General features: G+C 38.7%; 1 protein-coding gene across 3 annotated transcripts in view; it reads right to left on the bottom strand.

Annotated features, from left to right (window-relative positions):
• MCC (MCC regulator of WNT signaling pathway) overlaps positions 1-20275 on the bottom strand; it is a 266904-nt gene that overhangs the window by 118412 nt on the left and 128217 nt on the right. For all 3 annotated transcript variants that reach the window (XM_060761904.2, XM_060761905.2, XM_060761907.2), the window contains one exon: positions 226-339. In XM_060761904.2, the coding sequence (XP_060617887.2) occupies positions 226-339 (114 nt within the window). The remainder of the gene's footprint in view (positions 1-225; positions 340-20275) is intronic.

The raw sequence follows: 20275 nt of genomic DNA, 5'->3' as shown, positions 1-20275 counted from the left end.
AACTGAGCTACATACGCGAATGAGTAAGATAAATAGTTTTTGACCAAACTTTCATAACATTCCCCTGCTCAATATGCTCAAACAAATGAGTCAGCTTTTCTATACATAGCCGTTAGGTTTAACATATTTGATGACTATCTTATAAGTGTGTCATATTTCTATTGGTTAAAAAAGTCTGAAGCATTAAGAGTAAAGAGTGTGTGTGCATGCTGAATAATGACTAACCTGTGCCTTTGCCAATTTCTTTTCCAACAAATCTCTCTCTCGTTCTGTTTGCTGCAGACGTTTATTAAGTTCAACGATGTCTCCTTTCAGAGATGCCAGTGCTGCTAAGTGTAGCTGTAACACATAAGCAAAATACAGCTAAAATTAAATGTTGTCTACAAAATGTACCCGTTCCTAAGACTTATTTTGGAACTTCATAGAAAATAAAAGTGACTGAAGCCAGGTGTGAAGGTTTACAGTTTAGAATATTTAAATCAAGAAGAAGAACATACAACTACACAGTATTAAACTGCTTCCACTTCACATTTCAACCTTCACTTCTTATCAGAATATAGAAAGTTGGGCTTAAACACAATGGATTTTTTTAATGTATTTATACCCCCGCCCTTCTCACTCCAAAGTGGACTCAGAGCGGCTTACAGAACACACATATGGCAAACATTCAATGCCAATTATACAATTAACAAGGACAGACAACACAAACAGAGGTAAAGGCAAATTTCCCCATCTTATTTTTGGCATCTTGGAGGCTGTGCTTGACTCTGGCTACGGGGGGAATGCTGTCGCTCCATCTCCCATGCCAAGGAGCTTTCCTCCAAGTGATGTCCTTTTAAGGGCGCCTTTATTACCACCCCACTAAAAGCAGGACCTATTTTATCTACTCGCATTTCTGCTTTCAACCTCCTGGGTGGGCAGGTGAGCTGGGGCCAGCAGCAGGTGCTCACCCTGCCTAGGCTCAACCTGCTAACCTTCCAACTGGCTGGATTTTTCTGCAGCACAACAGTTTAACCTGCTGTGCTAAGCCCAGCTTAGAAACTAGAAATCTTGAAGCAATGGTCTTCTGGCATGACTTTATATTAATTTGATTCATTTTAGGCTATTAAATTGCACAGTATATTCCAGGTCACTTTTACTCAAATGAAATAGTACCCCAGAAAGGTTTGACCAAAGACAAGTATTAATAACATATATTTAGAAACAAGCATTTACAAACAAATGAATTGAGGTATGGAGTTTTAGATACCAATTTGTAACTTGAGCCAAAATTCGAGGAAATTTATTTCCTCAGGTATCACAGCAGTTAAACTATTTTAAAATAATTAAAACATGAACAAAAAACTTAAGCCATAAACCTTTCCCCCATGTTACTTATAAAACAAAGACAATTAAATTGTTTGGAGTTTTTGAAAATGAAACACTCATTTCTACGCATTTTTCAGATTCTGATGTTACATCTAGTGTACACAGACCATCCTATACAGACTCTACTTCATGAAGGCATATGCTGTTGGATATAGTAACCTTCTTCAAGCCTCTACTAGTTATTTGTTATGCATATAATTCCGATTTCTTACTGTATTGTGTATATGTGTGTATTGGTGTGCAGTTTTCCTTAAACTCTTTGTTGTGGGAGGGGCTGAGGACCATGTGACCGGATCTGGGAATACTCAGACTCAGACTCCATTTTAGAAGTTAGTGTGTGTTTGCATCAGAAACAGTACAGCGCAGTTTAGAAGTCTGTAGAAACAGAATGCTTTAGAGAACAGACTCTATTAGACTCTCAGACCGGAGAGAAGCTTTGGACTTTGGACTGTTAAGATTCTAAGAAAGATGCCCCATGTTACCTGCACAGAGAACGACTTCAAATCCTATCTGTAACTGGATTGATAAGCAAAGTACCTGTATGGTGAAAACATGAAGTTTGTGAGTAAACCAACTATGTTACTTTTAAAGAAGTCTACTTATTTTTGGTCTCTTGAGAGAATGATTTAGAAACAATGTATTTTATGGGAGAATAGATGTTTTTGGGCAACTGAAATAACACTTCTGAAACTCTGCTCTCTCTCTATACATGTGTGTGTGTTTGTGCATTGGCATATTTTTGTTCCTAACAGTTCAAAGAGATATCTGGGATTTTAGTTTAACAGCTGAGAAACCTGGGTTGACTTGTATGAATGCTGGTGGATGTTTACTACAAAGGAGAAGATTGACTCAAGTGTATTTTTAACTCTTTTCAGGAGATTTCTGGTCTTCCTAAATGGTAATGAATGAAATTTTCGAAAAGGTTATGTGACCAGTGGTTTTCCAAAAGGTTATAATTTCTGCCAAGGTCATGCCTTTCCAAAAGGTTATGGAGAGTCACATTTTCCAAAATATGCACCCAAGATAGTCAGATAAAATGAAATTCAAAGCTCTAGAACAGAAACCAGGCAACTCTCTTAAAATATGGACACAGATTAGCTCCTACCAGTGCTAGTCTTACTACCTAAAAAGCCTTGTGAAAACTTCATCTCTTTTTCTAGGACACAACTATTATGTAGTTTATTACTGAATGAAGGCATTGCCTCAGGGCATTCTTTGATCAGATATCTTAACTAACAGCTTTAAATTAATGGTGATAGATGACATATGCAAGTTTTTTTATTTTTGATGTTTAAATTAACATCAGTATACCAAATATTAATTTTAAAAGGCTTGGCCCAAGTTACCGGGCTAACTTACCGAGGTGGCCCCACCCCGCCGCTGGAGTGTCCAGGGCCGGCCTCTCCCACCACCCGGGCAGCCTACTTAAGGCTGTCCGAGACCTAATAGCAGACACAGTGCCTGCTCCAGCTTTTTCTTCCATGACAGGCTGTTTTGGATTTTTGTTAGCCTGGCTTTTGTGTTAACCTGTCACAACTCCACGTTTGACATGTGGCATGGGCCCTGGACCTGGCTGGTTTATATCCCCCTAGACGAAGGGGGAAAACGTCTGGTGGTCCCAGGGGTGCCGAGTTAACGTTGAACAGTATTGTGCCGGTGGCACCAAGGCATGTTAAGCGGTATTGGACAGCAGCAGGCTGCGCGATCCCTGATCCAGGACCCATGCATGGCTGCCAACCCTTGTTCCTGTAATCAATAAACGAGTTGTGGCCATTTATGATCCCAAAAATTGGTGTGAGTGTCTTCTTGGGTTGGCTGGTGGGATGTGTTTCGCCCATGCACACGCAACATACAATTCCAGAGAAAAACCTGGAATTATCCCACTCCATGGAAACATGTGGACATTTTATAGGGGAGTCTCTGGCAAAATTTCTGTATATTTCATGAGCATTATGAAATATTAGCTTTGATTTTGAGAAAAGTTGGCAATCCAGAGACAATTTTGGTATGAATAGCATGAATTGCCTATGCAACATCTTGTTGAAATTTCTTGGATAATAAGCAATTATTTGTGACCCACTGAGTGAGCATACAGTACTTCTTTTACTTTATTGTTTTTTCCCCCCAATAACTTTCTTTTTCTAAAAGTAAACTGTCCAGCCTTTATTTATTTTCAATAGAAAGCCTTACTTTTAAAATAAAATAGAGACAGTAGCTGCAAGCAACTTGGACACGTTCTTAGATTCAACAAAGTGAAGTCTATACAATCAAGCCAGGATAAGCAGATGGCATACAAAGCACTGATCCTAATCTAAAAGAAGAGTCAACATAGATAAGAGCAGCTTTATCAGTCAAAGGTTTTGTTTTGTTTTTCTTGCATGGATATCCAGGTGTGGCCTGTGAAAAATATTTAGCCACCTGGAAACACTGCGCTGGATGGCCTTGCACTAATGTAATGGCTGAGGAAACAACTCTAATTGTTATTATTAACATATTAGTCTTTAAAACGGGCTGAGCTCTATTGGCATCCCACCCACCACCCACCCACCCACCCAAAGCTATTGTGAAATATGTCCTTATCACTTCATCAACAAAATGTAGTGACCAGCTGACCCCTCCATACCACAAACTTTCTTTTGAAAAGCAGAGATGCTTGTTTTAAAGGGATATTTACATTCCGTCACAGATTTCAGCAGCAATCTTAGGGTGCATCCAGACAGCCCCTTTAACGCAGGAGTTCCCTTAATTATAAGGGGGCTGTCCAGATGACGTCCTAGACAAACACTCATTCATTTGCCTCAAACCAGGAAAACCTGGTTTGTCATGAATTTAATTGTTAGTGGGTTTATTCCATGCTTTCTTGGAAGGCACGAGATAAACCCACTACTTCCGCTGTCTGGACTACTCCCTCAAAAGTTCTGGACTTTTGAGGGGGCTGTCCAGACAGGAGTCCCGTGGTTTTCCAGATTAAATTAGCCCAGGAAACTGTGAGGACACAAAACCTCAACCCCCCCCCCACTTTTAAAAACAAAAGAACTCTCCCGGCCTCCTGCCCCTCTTTCTCCTGGCACGTCATTCCTGTGCATCAGGAGAGCTCTTGCACCACGTGAATGGAGGCCAGGTAAGTTCTTCTATTTTTAAACAGGGTTTTGAGGGGTTGGAGGAGGGGGTTAGAGTGTCCAGGTGTTCTCTCTGAAAATTCTGGGAGTACATCTGGAAACCTGTCCCAGAAAGCACAAGTTTTCTGGGGTGTGTGTAGACAAGGATCCGAGAACATTCCTGTTTTTAAAATGCGAATGTTCTTGGATTAAAGGGCTGTCTGGAAGCGCCCTAAGAAAATTGGATAACTCACTTACAGATAATTTCTGAATTTAAGCTGCAGGCAACATTCAACCTTACAGGGACACGTAGCCTCTCCCACTTTTATGAAATGCAACCTTAAACAAAAGCAAATTTACAAGCTGAAATAATAAAATCTGGAAAATGTAAGATCATTTTATCACGATTGGCCTTTTGGGTCTTCATTAATAAATTGTTATTTTCAGTTATATTGGTAATATGTTAATCAATGAGTTTAATGAACATACATTTTAGAAGTACCGTTATTGGATGTTTATTTGATTATTCATTAAGCGCATGTAAAACTGAAAAAGTGCCTGAGGTAATGCAGAATGAAGATATTAGCAACACAATCTCAAACTTGCCTACTCAAAAGTACATCTTGCTAAAATCTGTGGGGCTTGCTGCTGGGTAAATGCTTCAGATTATAGCCTAGGGCCATCTGGAGTAAAATATCGGGGGTTTTTTAGTCCTAAAAGACTTTTCCCCTGGGTCTTCAGTAGACAAAACTGAATGGATTTCATCTTTAAAATTCTCAGAATTCAATAAAGGTAGTTCTGTGCCAAGAACACAGATAAACATTGCCAAGATGCACGATGTTTGCCACCACTTGTGGCACTTCTCTCGAGGCACTAAGCTGGCAGCAGATTGAAATAATATTAGCCTTCAAAGGAACTGACAGGGTGATTATTGCAAGCAAGCACTGCTTTTTTCTACTGTACAGAACATAAGCAAAATCCAATATCCTCTTCCATCAGCTCTAAAAATTATTTGTGTGATAAACTGCAGCACTAGGAACACAGACTTTAAAAGCCACAGTTAAAATGTCCACAGTTATGACACAATACCTATTGCAACCGAGATTAATGGATAGGCAGTTTATTATCCATATTCTCATTCTAACTGCATGTGGAACTTGTGACCTAAATGATTATAATAATTAAAATCACAATACAGTACTATTATTGGAGTGTGCCACATTATCCAACATTGGTTTTCTGGATTCTTGAATATAATCTGAATCACTGAGGATCAAAAACACTAATTGGTAAAACCAAGTTGACAACAAAAACAATAAACTCATCTATTCACTTATGTACTACAGTTTTATCAATGCTGTGATTAAAGGTGGTTTACAAAATTAAAACAAATAGTTAGAAGTACTTAACAGACATAATTAGTATTAAAATACAATTAAACTAGCCACAGAATTAAAACTATTCAAAACCAAAGTCAGCAAAACAACACAAAAGCCATACCTTTAAAGCCTACCAGAACAGAAACATTTCTGGTTTCAATTACTAGATTAGGAGGGGGACTGCTGATTGGCAGCGTGAGTGGTACATCAGCAGAATCCCCAATTTGTTACCACTTCCAAATATACACATTTGAACCCTACAGTCAGTGGGATGAAAGGTGTAATGATCCGTTCTTCATGCAAGTGAGCATTACAACTTTCCTTCCCATCCTGCAGCTCTTGGCCAGCTCCTGCGCACTGGTTGGCAGATGAAACCCACCCTCCACAGTGCAAGCCCCATCCAACCTTGAGGCCAGGTCATCAGAACCAACTCTTGAATCACTGTTCTTTCACGGTTCACAGACCTGTCACTGATCCAAAGCATTTTCAACACAACGAGTGTTGACATAGCTATCCCAGCTGTTTGAACTGGGATAAAGTTTAAGAGCAAAACAACATCCTCAACTGTTCAATCTCTATCTCTCCCTCTGTACTAAAAAACATGTTAGTCTGAAATTTCAGTTGGCAAAGGCATCTTGTAGAACTTTAAAGACTGAGAGAAAGAAGTTGGCAGCATAAACACCCCCGACAGATGGCCATTCAGCCTCTGCTTAAACGCCCCCAAAGAAGGAGCCTCCACCTCACTCAGAGCAGCGTGTTCTACTGATGAACAGCTCTCACAGTCCCTATGACTTCCTCGCACATATTTATACATGCTCATCATGTTTCCTCTCAGCCTTCTCTTCTGCAGGCTAAACATGCCCAGCTCTTGGGGTTGTTCTCCAGACCCTTGATCATTTTGGCCGCCCTTCTCTGGACACGTTCCAGCTTGTCAACATCTCCCTTCAATTGTGGTGCCCAGAATTGGACACAGTATTCCAGAAGTGGTCTAACCAAGGCATGACTTCCCTGGATCTAGACACTATACTGCTATTTATGCAGGCCAAAATTGTTCTATTAAAAGCAGACATATCTTAAAGGCAAATTATTTCTTAAAAGGCAAATTAGTTCAGAATTTCAAAATTTGAAAGAACTTGAAAAATCAAAGTTCTGGGGTAAGCATAAGAAGTGAAGTGACGTAAACAACAAAGTCATAGACACCCACAGACACAGACACTTCAGTGTTTTGGTAGACCTGTATTTCAACGAAAATTATAAAATAGTAAAAGCCCAAGCTAGCAGTATCAAGAGATCATAACTCTTGGTGACTAGTAAATCACCGTGTGACATTTTCTAGAGACAATTTCACTAAAAGAAAATCAGGTGTCTGAGAAGATGTGCAATGGCTATACTTATCTGCTTCATTTGCATTTTGCAGAGACAAGTTAAGAGTGAAGCAATCAGAGAGATACCGAGAAATCTAAAAGATTTTATAGTGATGACTGAAACTGATCAAAATAGATTGTGCCTTCCTATCCACCCTCCTTCCCCGCTTGGCCATAAAAGCCCAATATATTTAAGTGACTCCAGGAAAATAAGGAAACAGAACCAATGACCACAATACCTATATATCCCAGGACAGGAATGAAATATAATTACAAATAGTGTAAGCAGATTATGAGTCTCAAGAGTCACACAGCCCTTTTTCTATCCACCCACATTGCTTGTGTCCTTGCATGCCTGCAGCACAAAATTACTCAGCTAATCTCAGGACTCTTGTAAAAGTTTCAGTGATTTAGTATTTCACAAGGCTACAAGTAAAGCAGCCAAGCAGAAAGAGCAAAAGGACTGTGGGCTCTACAGGGATTTTCCTCAGATTCCTAAATCTGAGTGTCTTATGCCCGCTAAAGAGTCCATCAATAGCAGCCATAATTGCTAATGACAGAATAACCTTCAAATTCAGTGTGACTGTTTAATAAAGGGGACTTTCTCTTTGTTGCACACATTAAAGAACTAATACATTAGTTTTTAAAAGCATACACAGATTGCAGTGTACTTTGTCATATCCTGTACAGCAATAAACAGCAAAGCATTGCAGATCTGTAATTTGAATTTTACAAATGAATGACTCAAAATTTGTTTTAATCCAAAGGGATGTCTTAATTTTTTCCATCTGGTGTTAACATGAGGAAGGCAACCTGATTAGATCTTGGTTCACAGCATTACATCTTTTAAATGAGAGTACTCAGAAAGACACCACAACACACATGAAATAAAGTAGCATTATCACTACACTGTTAGCATTTAGATAACCTAGATGGGTTTTTAATAATCAATTGGAGGTAGGATTGTAACAAATATCCACATGTTTTTCTGATCTTCAGCAAGAAATGATCTTCTGATCTTCACTATTGAAAAAAAGGAGCCCCCAGTGGCGCAATGGGTTAAAGCCTTGTGGTAACAGGACTGCTGACTAAAAGGTTGGCGGTTTGAATAAAGGGGGTCAGCTCCCATCTGTCAGCTCCAGCTTCTCATGCGGGGACATGAGAGAAGCCTCCTAGAGGATGATAAAACATCCGGGCATCCCCTGGGCAATTGCAGACAGCCAATTCGCCCACACCAGAAGCAACTTGCACAACCTCTGAGGATGCCTGCCATAGATGTAGGTGAAATGTCAGGAGAGAATGCTTCTAGAACATAGCCATATAGCCTGAAAAACCTACAACAACCCAATGATTTCGGCCATGAAAGCCTTCAACCATACATTGACTTGAAGTTTCTCAAGTCGCTCCTGACACACACACATACACAAAAAACCTGAAAAAAATCAAGTGCTGCAAGATTTTTCCTCATTCAGCCTGGAGCCAAGCATAACTCTCAGCCGTCTCCTGTTTCGTTATGTTTAAACTTTTCACTAAGGACTATATCCCTAAAGCAGTGGTTCTCAACCTGTGGGTCTCCAGATGTTTTGGCCTTCGACTCCAAGAAATCCTAACAGCTGGAAAACTGGCTGAGATTTTTAGGAGTTGTAGGCCAAAACACCTGGGGACCCACAGGTTGAGAATCACTAGCCCACAGGTACCAGACTGTGTCTGATTTTAGAAGCTAAGCACAGTCAGCTCTGGTTAGTCCTTGGGTGGGAGATCACCAAGAAATATGAGGTGATGTAGGCTATATTTCAAAGGGACAAACTGGTAAAACTTTCTGAATATTTCTTGCCAAAGAAAATAACCCTATGTAATTCATACGGTCACTATAAGTTGGCAGGTGAGTTCAAGGCAAACATCGGTTGAAAAAGTTTTGATACCCAGGCCTTTTCCTTGGGGTAACAGTAGGAATATATTTCTACAGAGGAAACAAGAGGTGTCAAATTTCCTGTTCAATCCTGTTCAATCAAATGGGTGTGCCAAGTATTTCAAAGTGCTAAATGGAAAAGTGTTGAATGGTAACAGCTAGTGAGAGGAAAAATTAAGTTTCGGAAGATATTGTCATGAATATGTACACCAAGACATTTCTAGTTCACAATGCACTGTTGTTATTATAATGTGCTGGAAAGAAGCCATTGGAAATCTCAACTAGCTGCACAAGTAATTTAAAGCATCTCTCCTTTGTAAGATAGGGTAATTTACAGATAATTTGACAGGGGAATATTTGAGTAACACTAAGCATTTTGAAAAATTATGTTACGAATGTTAGTCTCTGGGATCAGGCCAAAGAAGTACAAGGTAGAGCTCCTTTTGTACTACATAAATTACTCCCTTACTGTCTCACCACTCCCTGGTGTCCACAAGGTTGTGTGGGATGGGCATGGAGTGTTGCAAAGGAATGGAAAATTTAGAAATGTAGTCATGGATGCCTTGCAGAAATGAAAAAAGCACTCTTCCACAAATATACAAAACAGTTGATCTTTCTTTAGAAAAATAACATTACATTAAGACTGACCTATCAGGGTGAATCAATGCTTGTGTGACAAGAATTTGCCTTGACTTTTAGTCTTCTTGTAAGAAAAAGATGAATTCTGAAAATGTAGTGGAAGGCTTGTGCTTTTGTATTTGCATTACAAAGGCAGTGAGATGCTTCTGCTATCTTTCCTCAGTTTCTGTTTGAGCACCTTACCTCACCCAAATGACAGCTCTACTGCAAACAGACACATTATTTAGTGATTGATCTGCACATTAACAGCTTTCTTGGCCATTTTTGTCTCAATTTTGTACTCTCTCACTTTTTTTAGTGAATACTCTAGAAAGGCATGTTTTTATGACACAAATGATCAGAGGAATGTAATCAAAGTCCATTTTAGCAAACACACTGTCAAGACTGGAATCAAAAACATAAAAGGAAAGGCATCTTCAAGAATTAGAAACTTGACAAGTCAGAATTCCCCAATTCTTGCTCTTTGATTCCTTGCTCTTTGATTCCTGAAACACGTACTACAACCAATTGGCCCTTTTAAGCAGACATCTCTGGAAAAGTAAGAACTGAGCCAGGGAATGCGGAAGAAGGGTATCATTACATTGCAAGTGACTTCCAGCTTAAGAAAAATGCCCCCCATAAATCTATTATTTTGTGAAAATCTACGATAAAAGGTAAATGCATCAATGGATTCAAGGTGATACTCTCAACTCATACCACTTATATTTTTGGTCTCTTTCACACAACTTAAAATTAAATCTAAACATCTTGACTATATCAAAGTTTAAAAGGCACAGACTGAACTCTAAACTACCAGAGTGATTTATATAGTTACCATGCATCTTATGGTGTTAGATAAGCGGAAATGTTGGATAAGAAGGAGATAAGGAGGAGGGATTAAGGAAAAGCCTATTAAACATCAAAACATGTTATGATTTTACAAATTAAGCACCAAAACATAATTTTTTACAACAAATTGACAGAAAAAGCAGTTTGATACACAGTAATGTGATGCAGTAATTACTGTATTTATGAATTTAGCACCAAAACATTGCAATGTATTGAAAACATTGACTACAAAAACATTGACTACTAAAATTTTTTTGACTACAAATAAAGATAGAATTGCATAAAATGAATGTAAAAATCATTGGATGAAAAAAGCACCAATATCTCTGCATGAATTAATTTTCACTTTTGCTTATCATAGTTATGCATATTTTGTTAGTAAATATATGAAAATAAAGAACCCCAAGTCCTACAATTTAAAAATGATTTCAGAGTAAGTATATTTCAAAGTGTTTTCGTATATTTCAATACTCAATATTAGGGTCCCCTGGTGGCGCAGCGGGTTAAATCGCTGAGCTGCTGAACTTGCTGAATCCAGGGAGTGGGCTGAGCTCCCACTGTTAGTCCCAGCTTCTGCCAACCTAGCAGTTCGAAAACATGCAAATGTGAGTAGATCAAATAGGTGCCGCCGTGACAGGAAGGTAACAACACTCCATGCAGTCATGTCGGCCACATGACCTTGTAAGTGTCTACAGCTCTTCAGTTTAGAAATGGAGATGAGCACTATTTCACAGAGTCAGACACAACTAGACTTAATGTCAAGGGGAAACCTTTACTTTTTATATTTCAATATAGATTATCATGCATCCATGACTCCATCAATCGAGGCATTCAATTAATTTATAATTTTAAAAAAATCATAAGGCCCAGTAACCTAAAGAATCTCAATGCCCATTATGGAATGGCACAGTTTAAGCCATATTTTATGTGTGTATGACGGCATGGCCAAGTGTTCAACCTAACAATCTTCATTTGTAACTGAAAATGTATGCAAACAGCATTCAATTAAATATACTCTTTCTTAGTCTTCTGTCCCTCCTCTTCCTTTGGCATCTCTGCTGTTGTCTATGCTTTAGTTGGAAGCTTCTCAAAGAAACCTTTTCCCTGCAGAAACTCCATACTGCACCATGTATTCAGAAATCAGGTAATAGAAACAAACAAACAAACAAACAAAACTATAAGGAAAAGAAAAGAACACTTTCTTTCTAATTTCCGTTTCATAGTACTTAGAATATAAAAAGAGAGATTCAAAAATTAGGAGGTTTTTTGGGGCTGTTCCAGTACAAATGTTTTAAGTAAAGTTCTACATGGCTACGTTTTTATTAAAAACACAGAAGAAATTTATCTTTCTGGGCGCACAAAACAGACTTCCTATGAAAAGCTAGATATGCTCATTCTTCCTTTATTTCTGACCCAAAACAAGTATATTTGGAAGAAAAAGACAAAAGAAATTCCAGGCAACAGTTTGTACTTATAAGAACATCAGTATCAAAACAGACTTTTTCCTCAAGATTTGTTGAGCTTTTTGCTGCTATAATAATACATTGTTCTCAAACTCAATACAGAGTGAGCACTCGCAACAACAATCCGCAGTCATGCCCCTGTCTCGCAGGCGTTTAATTCAGGGATAATCACACTGACCTTAAAAGAACTCCAAACTTTGGGGACGGATTGCTCTTCAGCCTCAATCTGTGGCTGTGCTCAAAGCCAGCTCTCTGCTTCCACTTTTGCACAGCTCTCCACCCAGTTTAAACACCACTGTGACAACTAGATTCAACCAGAGATGCAAGAAGACTCCCTTGTGCTAATTTATTTTTTCCTACAGAACAGGTTTTCAAGATTACATCAGCTTACTGGATGGAGAAGCCACTTTTTATTTTCAAGTGCAACAAACATAAGGTAGTCAGACGGTTTTAAAAATATTTCCCAATCACAGAATTACTTCGAGATAGACAACATTTACATTGACAAAATCAGGGTCACTCTACAGTTTGTAGGCTGAACAAATGCCAGCTTTGGAAAAATAAACTACCTGGAAGGCAGTTTCAGAAGAGAAATAAACCTGGTGTTTCAGATGAAGATGGGGCAGAATGGTGGGACAACAGGGGGAGCAAATAACTCCTTTTCCATGTATACCTTACTTAGGAATGTCAAATGAACAAGCAGTAATACTGTTCCCCTGTTTCCAGTACCTGATTCAACACCAATACAATGACAGACAGAACTGCAAATACAGCAGTGGGGTATATATTGAAGGACAACGAGTATTTGAGTTCTTTTTTACTTCTGCATGTAAGTAATTATTTGAAGTAAACTTGCACACAAAAACCTAACCCAGCAGCATTTAGCTGTACAAATAAGTGCCCAACTCCCAATTTGTGGCTTATTTGGAAGGAGTTAAGAGGAACTCCAGAGAGGAAGCTGCTTTGAGGAACAACATTCGAAACACGTACTTCTTCTTGTCCATGGGAAAGACAGAAGATTCCAGTGTATTGTTGCACTGAGGATATATAGAGGAGGATGTGTATAAGATATGCTAGAAGTTTACAAGATATATTAGTTGATTTTGTTTTATAAGACTTTTAGAACAGGAGAATTGTATTCTAAACTATTCATTTTCCACATGAAACTCCACATTCCATTGCAATAGCAGAAGAAAGAACTTGCACACAGAAACATCAGCTTTTTGGACAACTTGTAATTAGGATGTAGTTCAAGGCCAAAATGGTTTTGTAACAAATGTGTTACAAATTTGCAAAGTCCCCACAGAGCTGAATTCGGAGTATCAGCAAAAAAAAAAAATCATTTAAAAGTGTATTCAATACTGATACTTCTATTCTTTATCTCCTCAAACAGCTAGCTCTCCATATCTGCAGATTCTGCACCCACTGATTCAACTATCAATGGCTTAAAACATTTGTAAAACATTTCAGAAAGCAAACCTTGATTTCACCATTTTATATAAGGGACACTATTTTACTACGCCATTGTATATAATGACACTTGAGATGTTATATTATCTATAGGGGGTCTTGGAAATAAATATGGATAGATAACAAGGACCCACTGTATTAGTAGAGGCATGTAATATGGCCAAAAGGCATCCCATTTTGGGGGCCATTGTCGGCTGATCCCACATTCTGTTTCCCGGGAAGTTACTCAAAAGGGGAGGGGTGTTGCCATTTTCATTCAGCAAAGATTTGACCCATAGGCTACAACTGGAAATTTTAAAGGCTCAATCCTCAGTCATTTTAAACCATATCTGCATGAAATCTACCAGTTTTAGACCCCATTTACATCTGCAGGCTTGCCAAGTTTTAAAACAATCCACCAATTTACAGATTTTTAAAGAATTATTTTAAGTTTTAACCATAACATTTTTTTCAAATAAGACAAACTGCAAAAGAGGATTCTGTGAATTGTAGTCACCAGTTGTGTCCATTATCAGACAGTCAGATAATGGACACAACCATGCTGAGAAAAAGAGGGAGAGAAAAATTTCAACTCCCATCATGTTCCAAGAGGAACTTTTCAATGCCCACCCTATGCAAGTGCTGTGGAAAAGTGAGTCCCCAGCAGGGCCCTCTCTGGAGGAAGAGCCCAGGAAACTGTCCAAAAAAATGATGGAGGGACACTGGTAATGCCGGGGAGGGAGAAAATACGTGGCAGATCCCTGCCTCAGGTTTATTGCAGATTTAACCCTTTGTCATCCAGGAATTCGATAAAATTCTGCTCCCTTAATCTGTTTTGCTGGTCTTTTCGGCTCCTTCCTCCCTGGTCTGTTTTCAGAGATTATATAAAACGGCCCACCAAATACTCCAAGTCTTTTTTGTTCAAACTGATTTGGGCCCAAGCCTACTATATAGTCAACTGATTCACTAGCTTGAACACCAAGAACAGTAATGTCATCAATGTACTGCTTGTACAGAAAACACCTCTTCAGTCTTATCCAAAAAACTGCAATGGGGATAATAATAATAATAATCATCATCATCATCATCATCATCATCATTTGTACCTCGCCACCATCTCCCCAAAGGGGACTTGGGACGGCTAACATGAGCCTAAGCACAAAATTCCAGTACAGCAAAATAAAATATAAAGAAACAAAAATAACATCAAATAAAATATATGAAATAACAAAATAAAATAAGTAGTTACAAAATAACATGATAGAGAAATAAAACACAGTGGGCAGGCCAAATGCACTAGGATAAAATTGATAAAACCCTGGATGAGATAATTAGTGGGAGAATGTGTTTCTGAGGGAAGAGCTCAAAAGGAACGAACAATGGAGTTAAGCCTTCATTAAGGGCGGGGGGAAAGTGTATCATGAGGACAGAAAGTGTAGTTGGAACAGACAAAATATGGAATATATGTTCACTCACCAAAGGCACATCGGAAAAGCCAACTTTTTAGGTCTTTCTTAAAAGCTGCCAGGGTAGGGGCTTGCCTAATCTCACTAGGTAGCGAGTTCCAGAGCCAAGGGGCCACAACGGAGAAGTGGAATCAAGTTGGAATCATTTTATCTGAAGGGGAAGCATCCTTCTTTCCTTTAAAATAATATCAATAAAACTCCACCCTGACCAAGGACACTGTGAAGTCGTTTTGCAACTTTAATTTGCTTCCAAAATATTGTTATGGTGACATATGTCAGACCTATGGGAGTAAATGACTTTCCTGTATCAGCATGTTAGCATCAGCTGTCGCTGCAAATAAGAAGTGGTTCACATTGGATCTAGTTTGCCTTCACAGGCAGATCCAACCATCCCGGAGATATCTATGATAACATCAGGAGTGCAGCTGTAAAACTGTGAGAAATGCTACCTGCTACCACCACAATTAGGACTACCACATTTTATATCTTTGACAAAAGCCTGACATACAGAAAATGAAGAAGAGTTTCTTTTCCCTATCAACGTGCATAGAAATCTTAAACTGCTGTGTGTTAAATTGCTATTAAAACAGAACAGCAAAAGGACCAATTGCATACATTGTTTGACTCATTTTTGACACCACAGCCTACCCAGTGCAAAGATGCAAGCTCAAAGGTCTGAGACCACAATTAGGGGTTCTCATTAAAGGTTCTCGGGGTACAAGTTACCAGGATTTGTGCCCAGTGTAGGGCTTCTGGACCTCCTTTATTTCCACATGGATGTGGGATCCACTGGATATCACACCTTGGGTTGCACTTCAGGAGGTGCATTAAAACCCACCCGATAAAAGACAGATTGTCCTGGATCTACAGCACTGTGACAGGCCTATCTAATATCAATACAGCTGTGACATTTTCCTCCCTACTCATTTTTTTTCCCTAACCAAGTTTGAGCCTCCTCAAAATATTTTCTAGAGTTGTATGTGACTCTAGAAAATATGTGTTGTATTGCACCTTTGCTCCATAGTCATGGAACGTTGAGCTACCATATAAAAGCTTATTTTTCGTTGTCCAGATTTGCTTGATTGTTAAAATTTCTACTCATTTCCAAGTTATCAACTGAGTAATACTCCTCAGTTGAACTTAACCTCATCCTACTAAAGCTGCTAATTTGCACTAAAGTTGCTGTCCACCCATATGTGCGTGATGTAAATCTTTTTCTTTCTCTTCAAGTATATATAGTCAATCTTTTACATTTGCTGGTGTTAAGAGTGTAAAAGTGGGGGAAATAAAAACAAAAAATGCTATTTTAAAAACCTGAGGGAACACCTCTCTAAGAATCTCTAGGTCCTCCAATGTAACTCTGTGCTGAACTTCCCACAGATATTCTCTCTAGGTACCTCTAGGTCCTCCAGCATAACTCTATGGTCATCTTTTGGCAGAATCTAATGTTAAAGTTACCTTGAAGGATCTAGAGATTCACAGAGAAAGAGTAACCATATTAATGAAATGCATGAATACTCAAACTCACAAAAGTTAAACCTACAAACATGGAGAGCCAGCTGTATACTAGAGAAGAGGTCAATGTTGCCTCCTTTACAGAAACTCTAAACCCTGCTGTTGAGCAAAACATTGTATTACAGTCCTTAGGCTTGACGTTACTAGGTAGATTTCTTGGTTTGAGTGCTTTCATTCACATTCAGCAACCACATCATGTACAACATCCTTTTTAATAAACCAAACACAGCCCATGGAAGTTACCACTTAACAATGTAATGGAGCAAAGCAGTAAAAAGATAAAGAAGTCAAGCCACCACTTGTAAATTATATGTATTGTGATATATGTTGTGCTTGTCAACACTGTAAAATGTCTGCCTGCTTCTGATGACCTCTCAGTACATTAGAAAGAGGGCTTTAGGAACATAATTCTGTGCCTGCTGCCATTGACATGGCTGTAAATTCAGTTAATGTTACAGAAACATAAATCTTGAATTTTGCTGGCTGCCCATATTGAAGTGTAAATCTTAACAAGAGAAACCAACTGCAATACCCTTTTATCTGCTCTAAGTACTTCATTCATGTGAGCTGCTATGTTTTTAAAGAACAAAACAAAAAATCATACCAAGCTGTCTATCCATGTGTAAATTATTGCTTTGCCCTATGAACCTTTGTTAGACAAGCCCATTTATTAATAGGTGTGTAAGTCACGAAATCTACAGGTATGCTGGTATCCATTATTATGAGCTTTTCAACCAACTGACTAACACATACATTAGCTATTTTGATAACTAAGAAAATGAAAATCTCATTTAGCCTTTTGGAATTTCAAAAACTTGGGAGAACTGAGATATCTAGAAAGAATTTGGCTACAATGAAAGGGGGAATGGGCTGATAGGATGATAACTGTCTGTGCACCTTTTAATAAAGACTATTACCTTTTGCAATTCTATTCAGGAACAACAAAATGGAGGAATTGGAGGGAAGGACAAGGGAATTCACGTGAACAGCTGGGAGCAGCTGTGGGGGATAATGATGGGGTGATGGTCAGTTCATCTTCTGATGATGATTTGTGAATAAAAGTGGGTTCAGGGGTGATGGGTCTTTGCAGAAGGCAAGGTGTTGATAAGTGTTCGTGCGTTGGGTGCTGTGTAATGGAAAAGCTTCTTGTAGACTTGTTGCTGCCTGTTTCGTGTTTGGCGTTGGTTTAGGATCTGCAGTTTGGGTCTCCTGATCGTTTGCGCGTTATTGACCCGGATTGGCTTCTCGCGAGTGTGGACTTCTCCCTTCCTGGACCTGGACCGCTTTGACTAAAGACACTGCTTCTGTGGACACTGGAGCAGCGCTGTTTTGGATTTATCCCGCTTCAGTCCTGGACTTCAGCTGACGACGCTTCTCTTCCTGCGGCCCCTCCTTTTTGTTAACCATTTATGTACGCCTTTTGTTTTGCCTCAGAGCACTTTGTTTGATTTGTTTCTTTTTCATCCATATGGATGGATTATATTTCTGTTAACCTTTTTGGACCACGTCTGGTTTGTTTCTTGAGTTTTGTCCAGTGGCGCTGCATTTAAGCACCTCAGTGTCCTTTTTCCTTTGTTTTAATAAACTCTGTTTTGAAGCCACTTTTGAGTCTGGCCCTTTAAGGTGTCTGTGATTCCAACATTATGAGTAACCAAACAGGTAGCAAATAAGGGACAGGCAAAATTAAGAAACTACTCTATAAAGGTATATGCTGTATAGCCTGGATTATACACTTGACTAGGACGGTACCCAAAAACATGGCAATGTCTTGTTGTAATTGCTGGGAATTGCTATGGACTTCAGATATATGTGAAGGAGCATCAGAACAAATACTATGACCCAAAAGAAAAATACACTGAGCAAATATGTTATTATTATTGAGCTGTTCCCAGGCTGAAGATTTCACTGTCATGGAGAGTCAACTGGACCCTGTTTTCTTTCTGTTGGTATTCAAATACAATCTTATTTGGGCATGGCTGTGGCTCTTTACTCGTGTGGCAGAAGGATTGTTTATTGCACTGTGATGTGCATTTATCTTTTTTTATTATGTTTAGGCCCAGCAGGTTTGCATAATATAGCAAAACATGATGTTTTGCACACAAAAAGTTTTTTTTGGACTAAACACTCACTTTTTTGTGCAAAAGTACAACATTATTTGTATGTTTGTTTGTTTGTTTGCTGCATTTAAACACCCCTGAGGCGACTCAAAGTGGTTTCCAACATAATAATGGCAATATTCAATGCCTTACATACATGTGAAAACCGAAACATAATTTCTAGACAACTTATAACTATAAATTAAGAACCTTAACCATATTAAAACAACAACATTTAGACATTAAAACACAGAACTGAAACATCAATAATACAATATTTATATTAAAACCAGCCCATTAAAACAACACAGTTTAAAGACAGTACATCTGAAGAAAAGCACTGACTAAATCAGCCTCAAAGTACTGGTAGATTCCTTTTCCTACTATTTTTTATGGTGGAATAAACATGCATGGTTATCTCCATGAACACATTAATAAAAATTTAAAAAGTTAATTCAGAAAGTTGGGAAGTTTCAGCTTGCCTTTCTCTGCAAGTTCATCTTTGGTTTCATCTTTCAAGAACATAACTCAGTAGGGAATAATTTTGCCAAACTGCTCCAGCTCATATGGAAACGGTTTGCTTTGAAAGATGCAAATATCTTCAACTACAGTCTCTTGCTCTGCTTTGTAAATTAAAATCTGGGATTTCTTTTTTAAAAAGATCAAGTGGGGAGGAAGGAGGTGGATATGCGATGCTATAATCTCTAGGGAATTCTGAAAGCTATAAATGGCTACTATACATTGACCAAACAATTGAAAACTGCCACACCAGTTGACCCGGTGAACATGTGTTAGAGCTGCTTTTAGAGCAGAGACAAAAAAGAGGGAAGGAGCAGTTGGAAAGTACTGCATCTCACATGGTTAGCAGACCTCATTCTGGCAAAAGCATGAATTGAAAATACAGAGAATATGAAAGACATGATAGAGGAAACAAAGAAAGCAAGACACATAGCAGCATTGTGGTCTGTTTTCAGGCAACATATAATGCCTAAACTTACTTATTCCTAAATAAAATACAAGTACATAAAGTAACACAGTAACAATAAAATCCACACAACAAATTACATAAGCATCGTATAAAACCCCAAACGATTGAAAAGATTCAATAAAACACAGCAGTGGTTGCCAGTACAAAACAAACTGTAATTAATATCAGTCCTGTAAAGTGCTACGGTGAAACAAATCACTAGGTCCTCAAATATAGCAGACAGGGTTCTAAACATGGTAGAAGGCCTGTCTGAAGAGCCATGTTTTCAGATTTGTTCTGAAAACTTGAAGAATGGGGGCTAGTCTAATATCTCTAGGGATGGCATTCCAAATCCGGGGAAGCCACCACCGAGAAGGCCCTCTCTCTTGTCCCTGCGCTTGAGAGCCCACGCTGGTTCATAGAAGAAGATCCGGTCTCAAAGATAGGTTGGACCCAAAGCGTATAGGGTTTAATAGGTTTAAAAGCCTCTGTTTAAAAGCCTCTTTGGAGGCTTTTAAACACAGGCTGGATGGTCATCTGTCAGGGGTGCTTTGAATGCAATTTTCCTGCTTCTTGGAAGGGGGTTGGACTGAATGGCCCATGAGGTCTCTTTCAGCTCTATGATTCTGCACTTTGATTTGGGTCCGGAAACTTATCGGTAGGTTCCAAACAAGAATCTATTTATTAATGTATTAAATTGTGGAATAAATTAATGGATGTAGAGACATCACTGA

Source organism: Anolis sagrei, chromosome 2 (assembly GCF_037176765.1).
Source record: "Anolis sagrei isolate rAnoSag1 chromosome 2, rAnoSag1.mat, whole genome shotgun sequence".
Taxonomy (NCBI): Eukaryota; Metazoa; Chordata; class Lepidosauria; order Squamata; family Dactyloidae; genus Anolis; species Anolis sagrei.
This window is presented reverse-complemented; position numbering and strand designations above follow the sequence as displayed.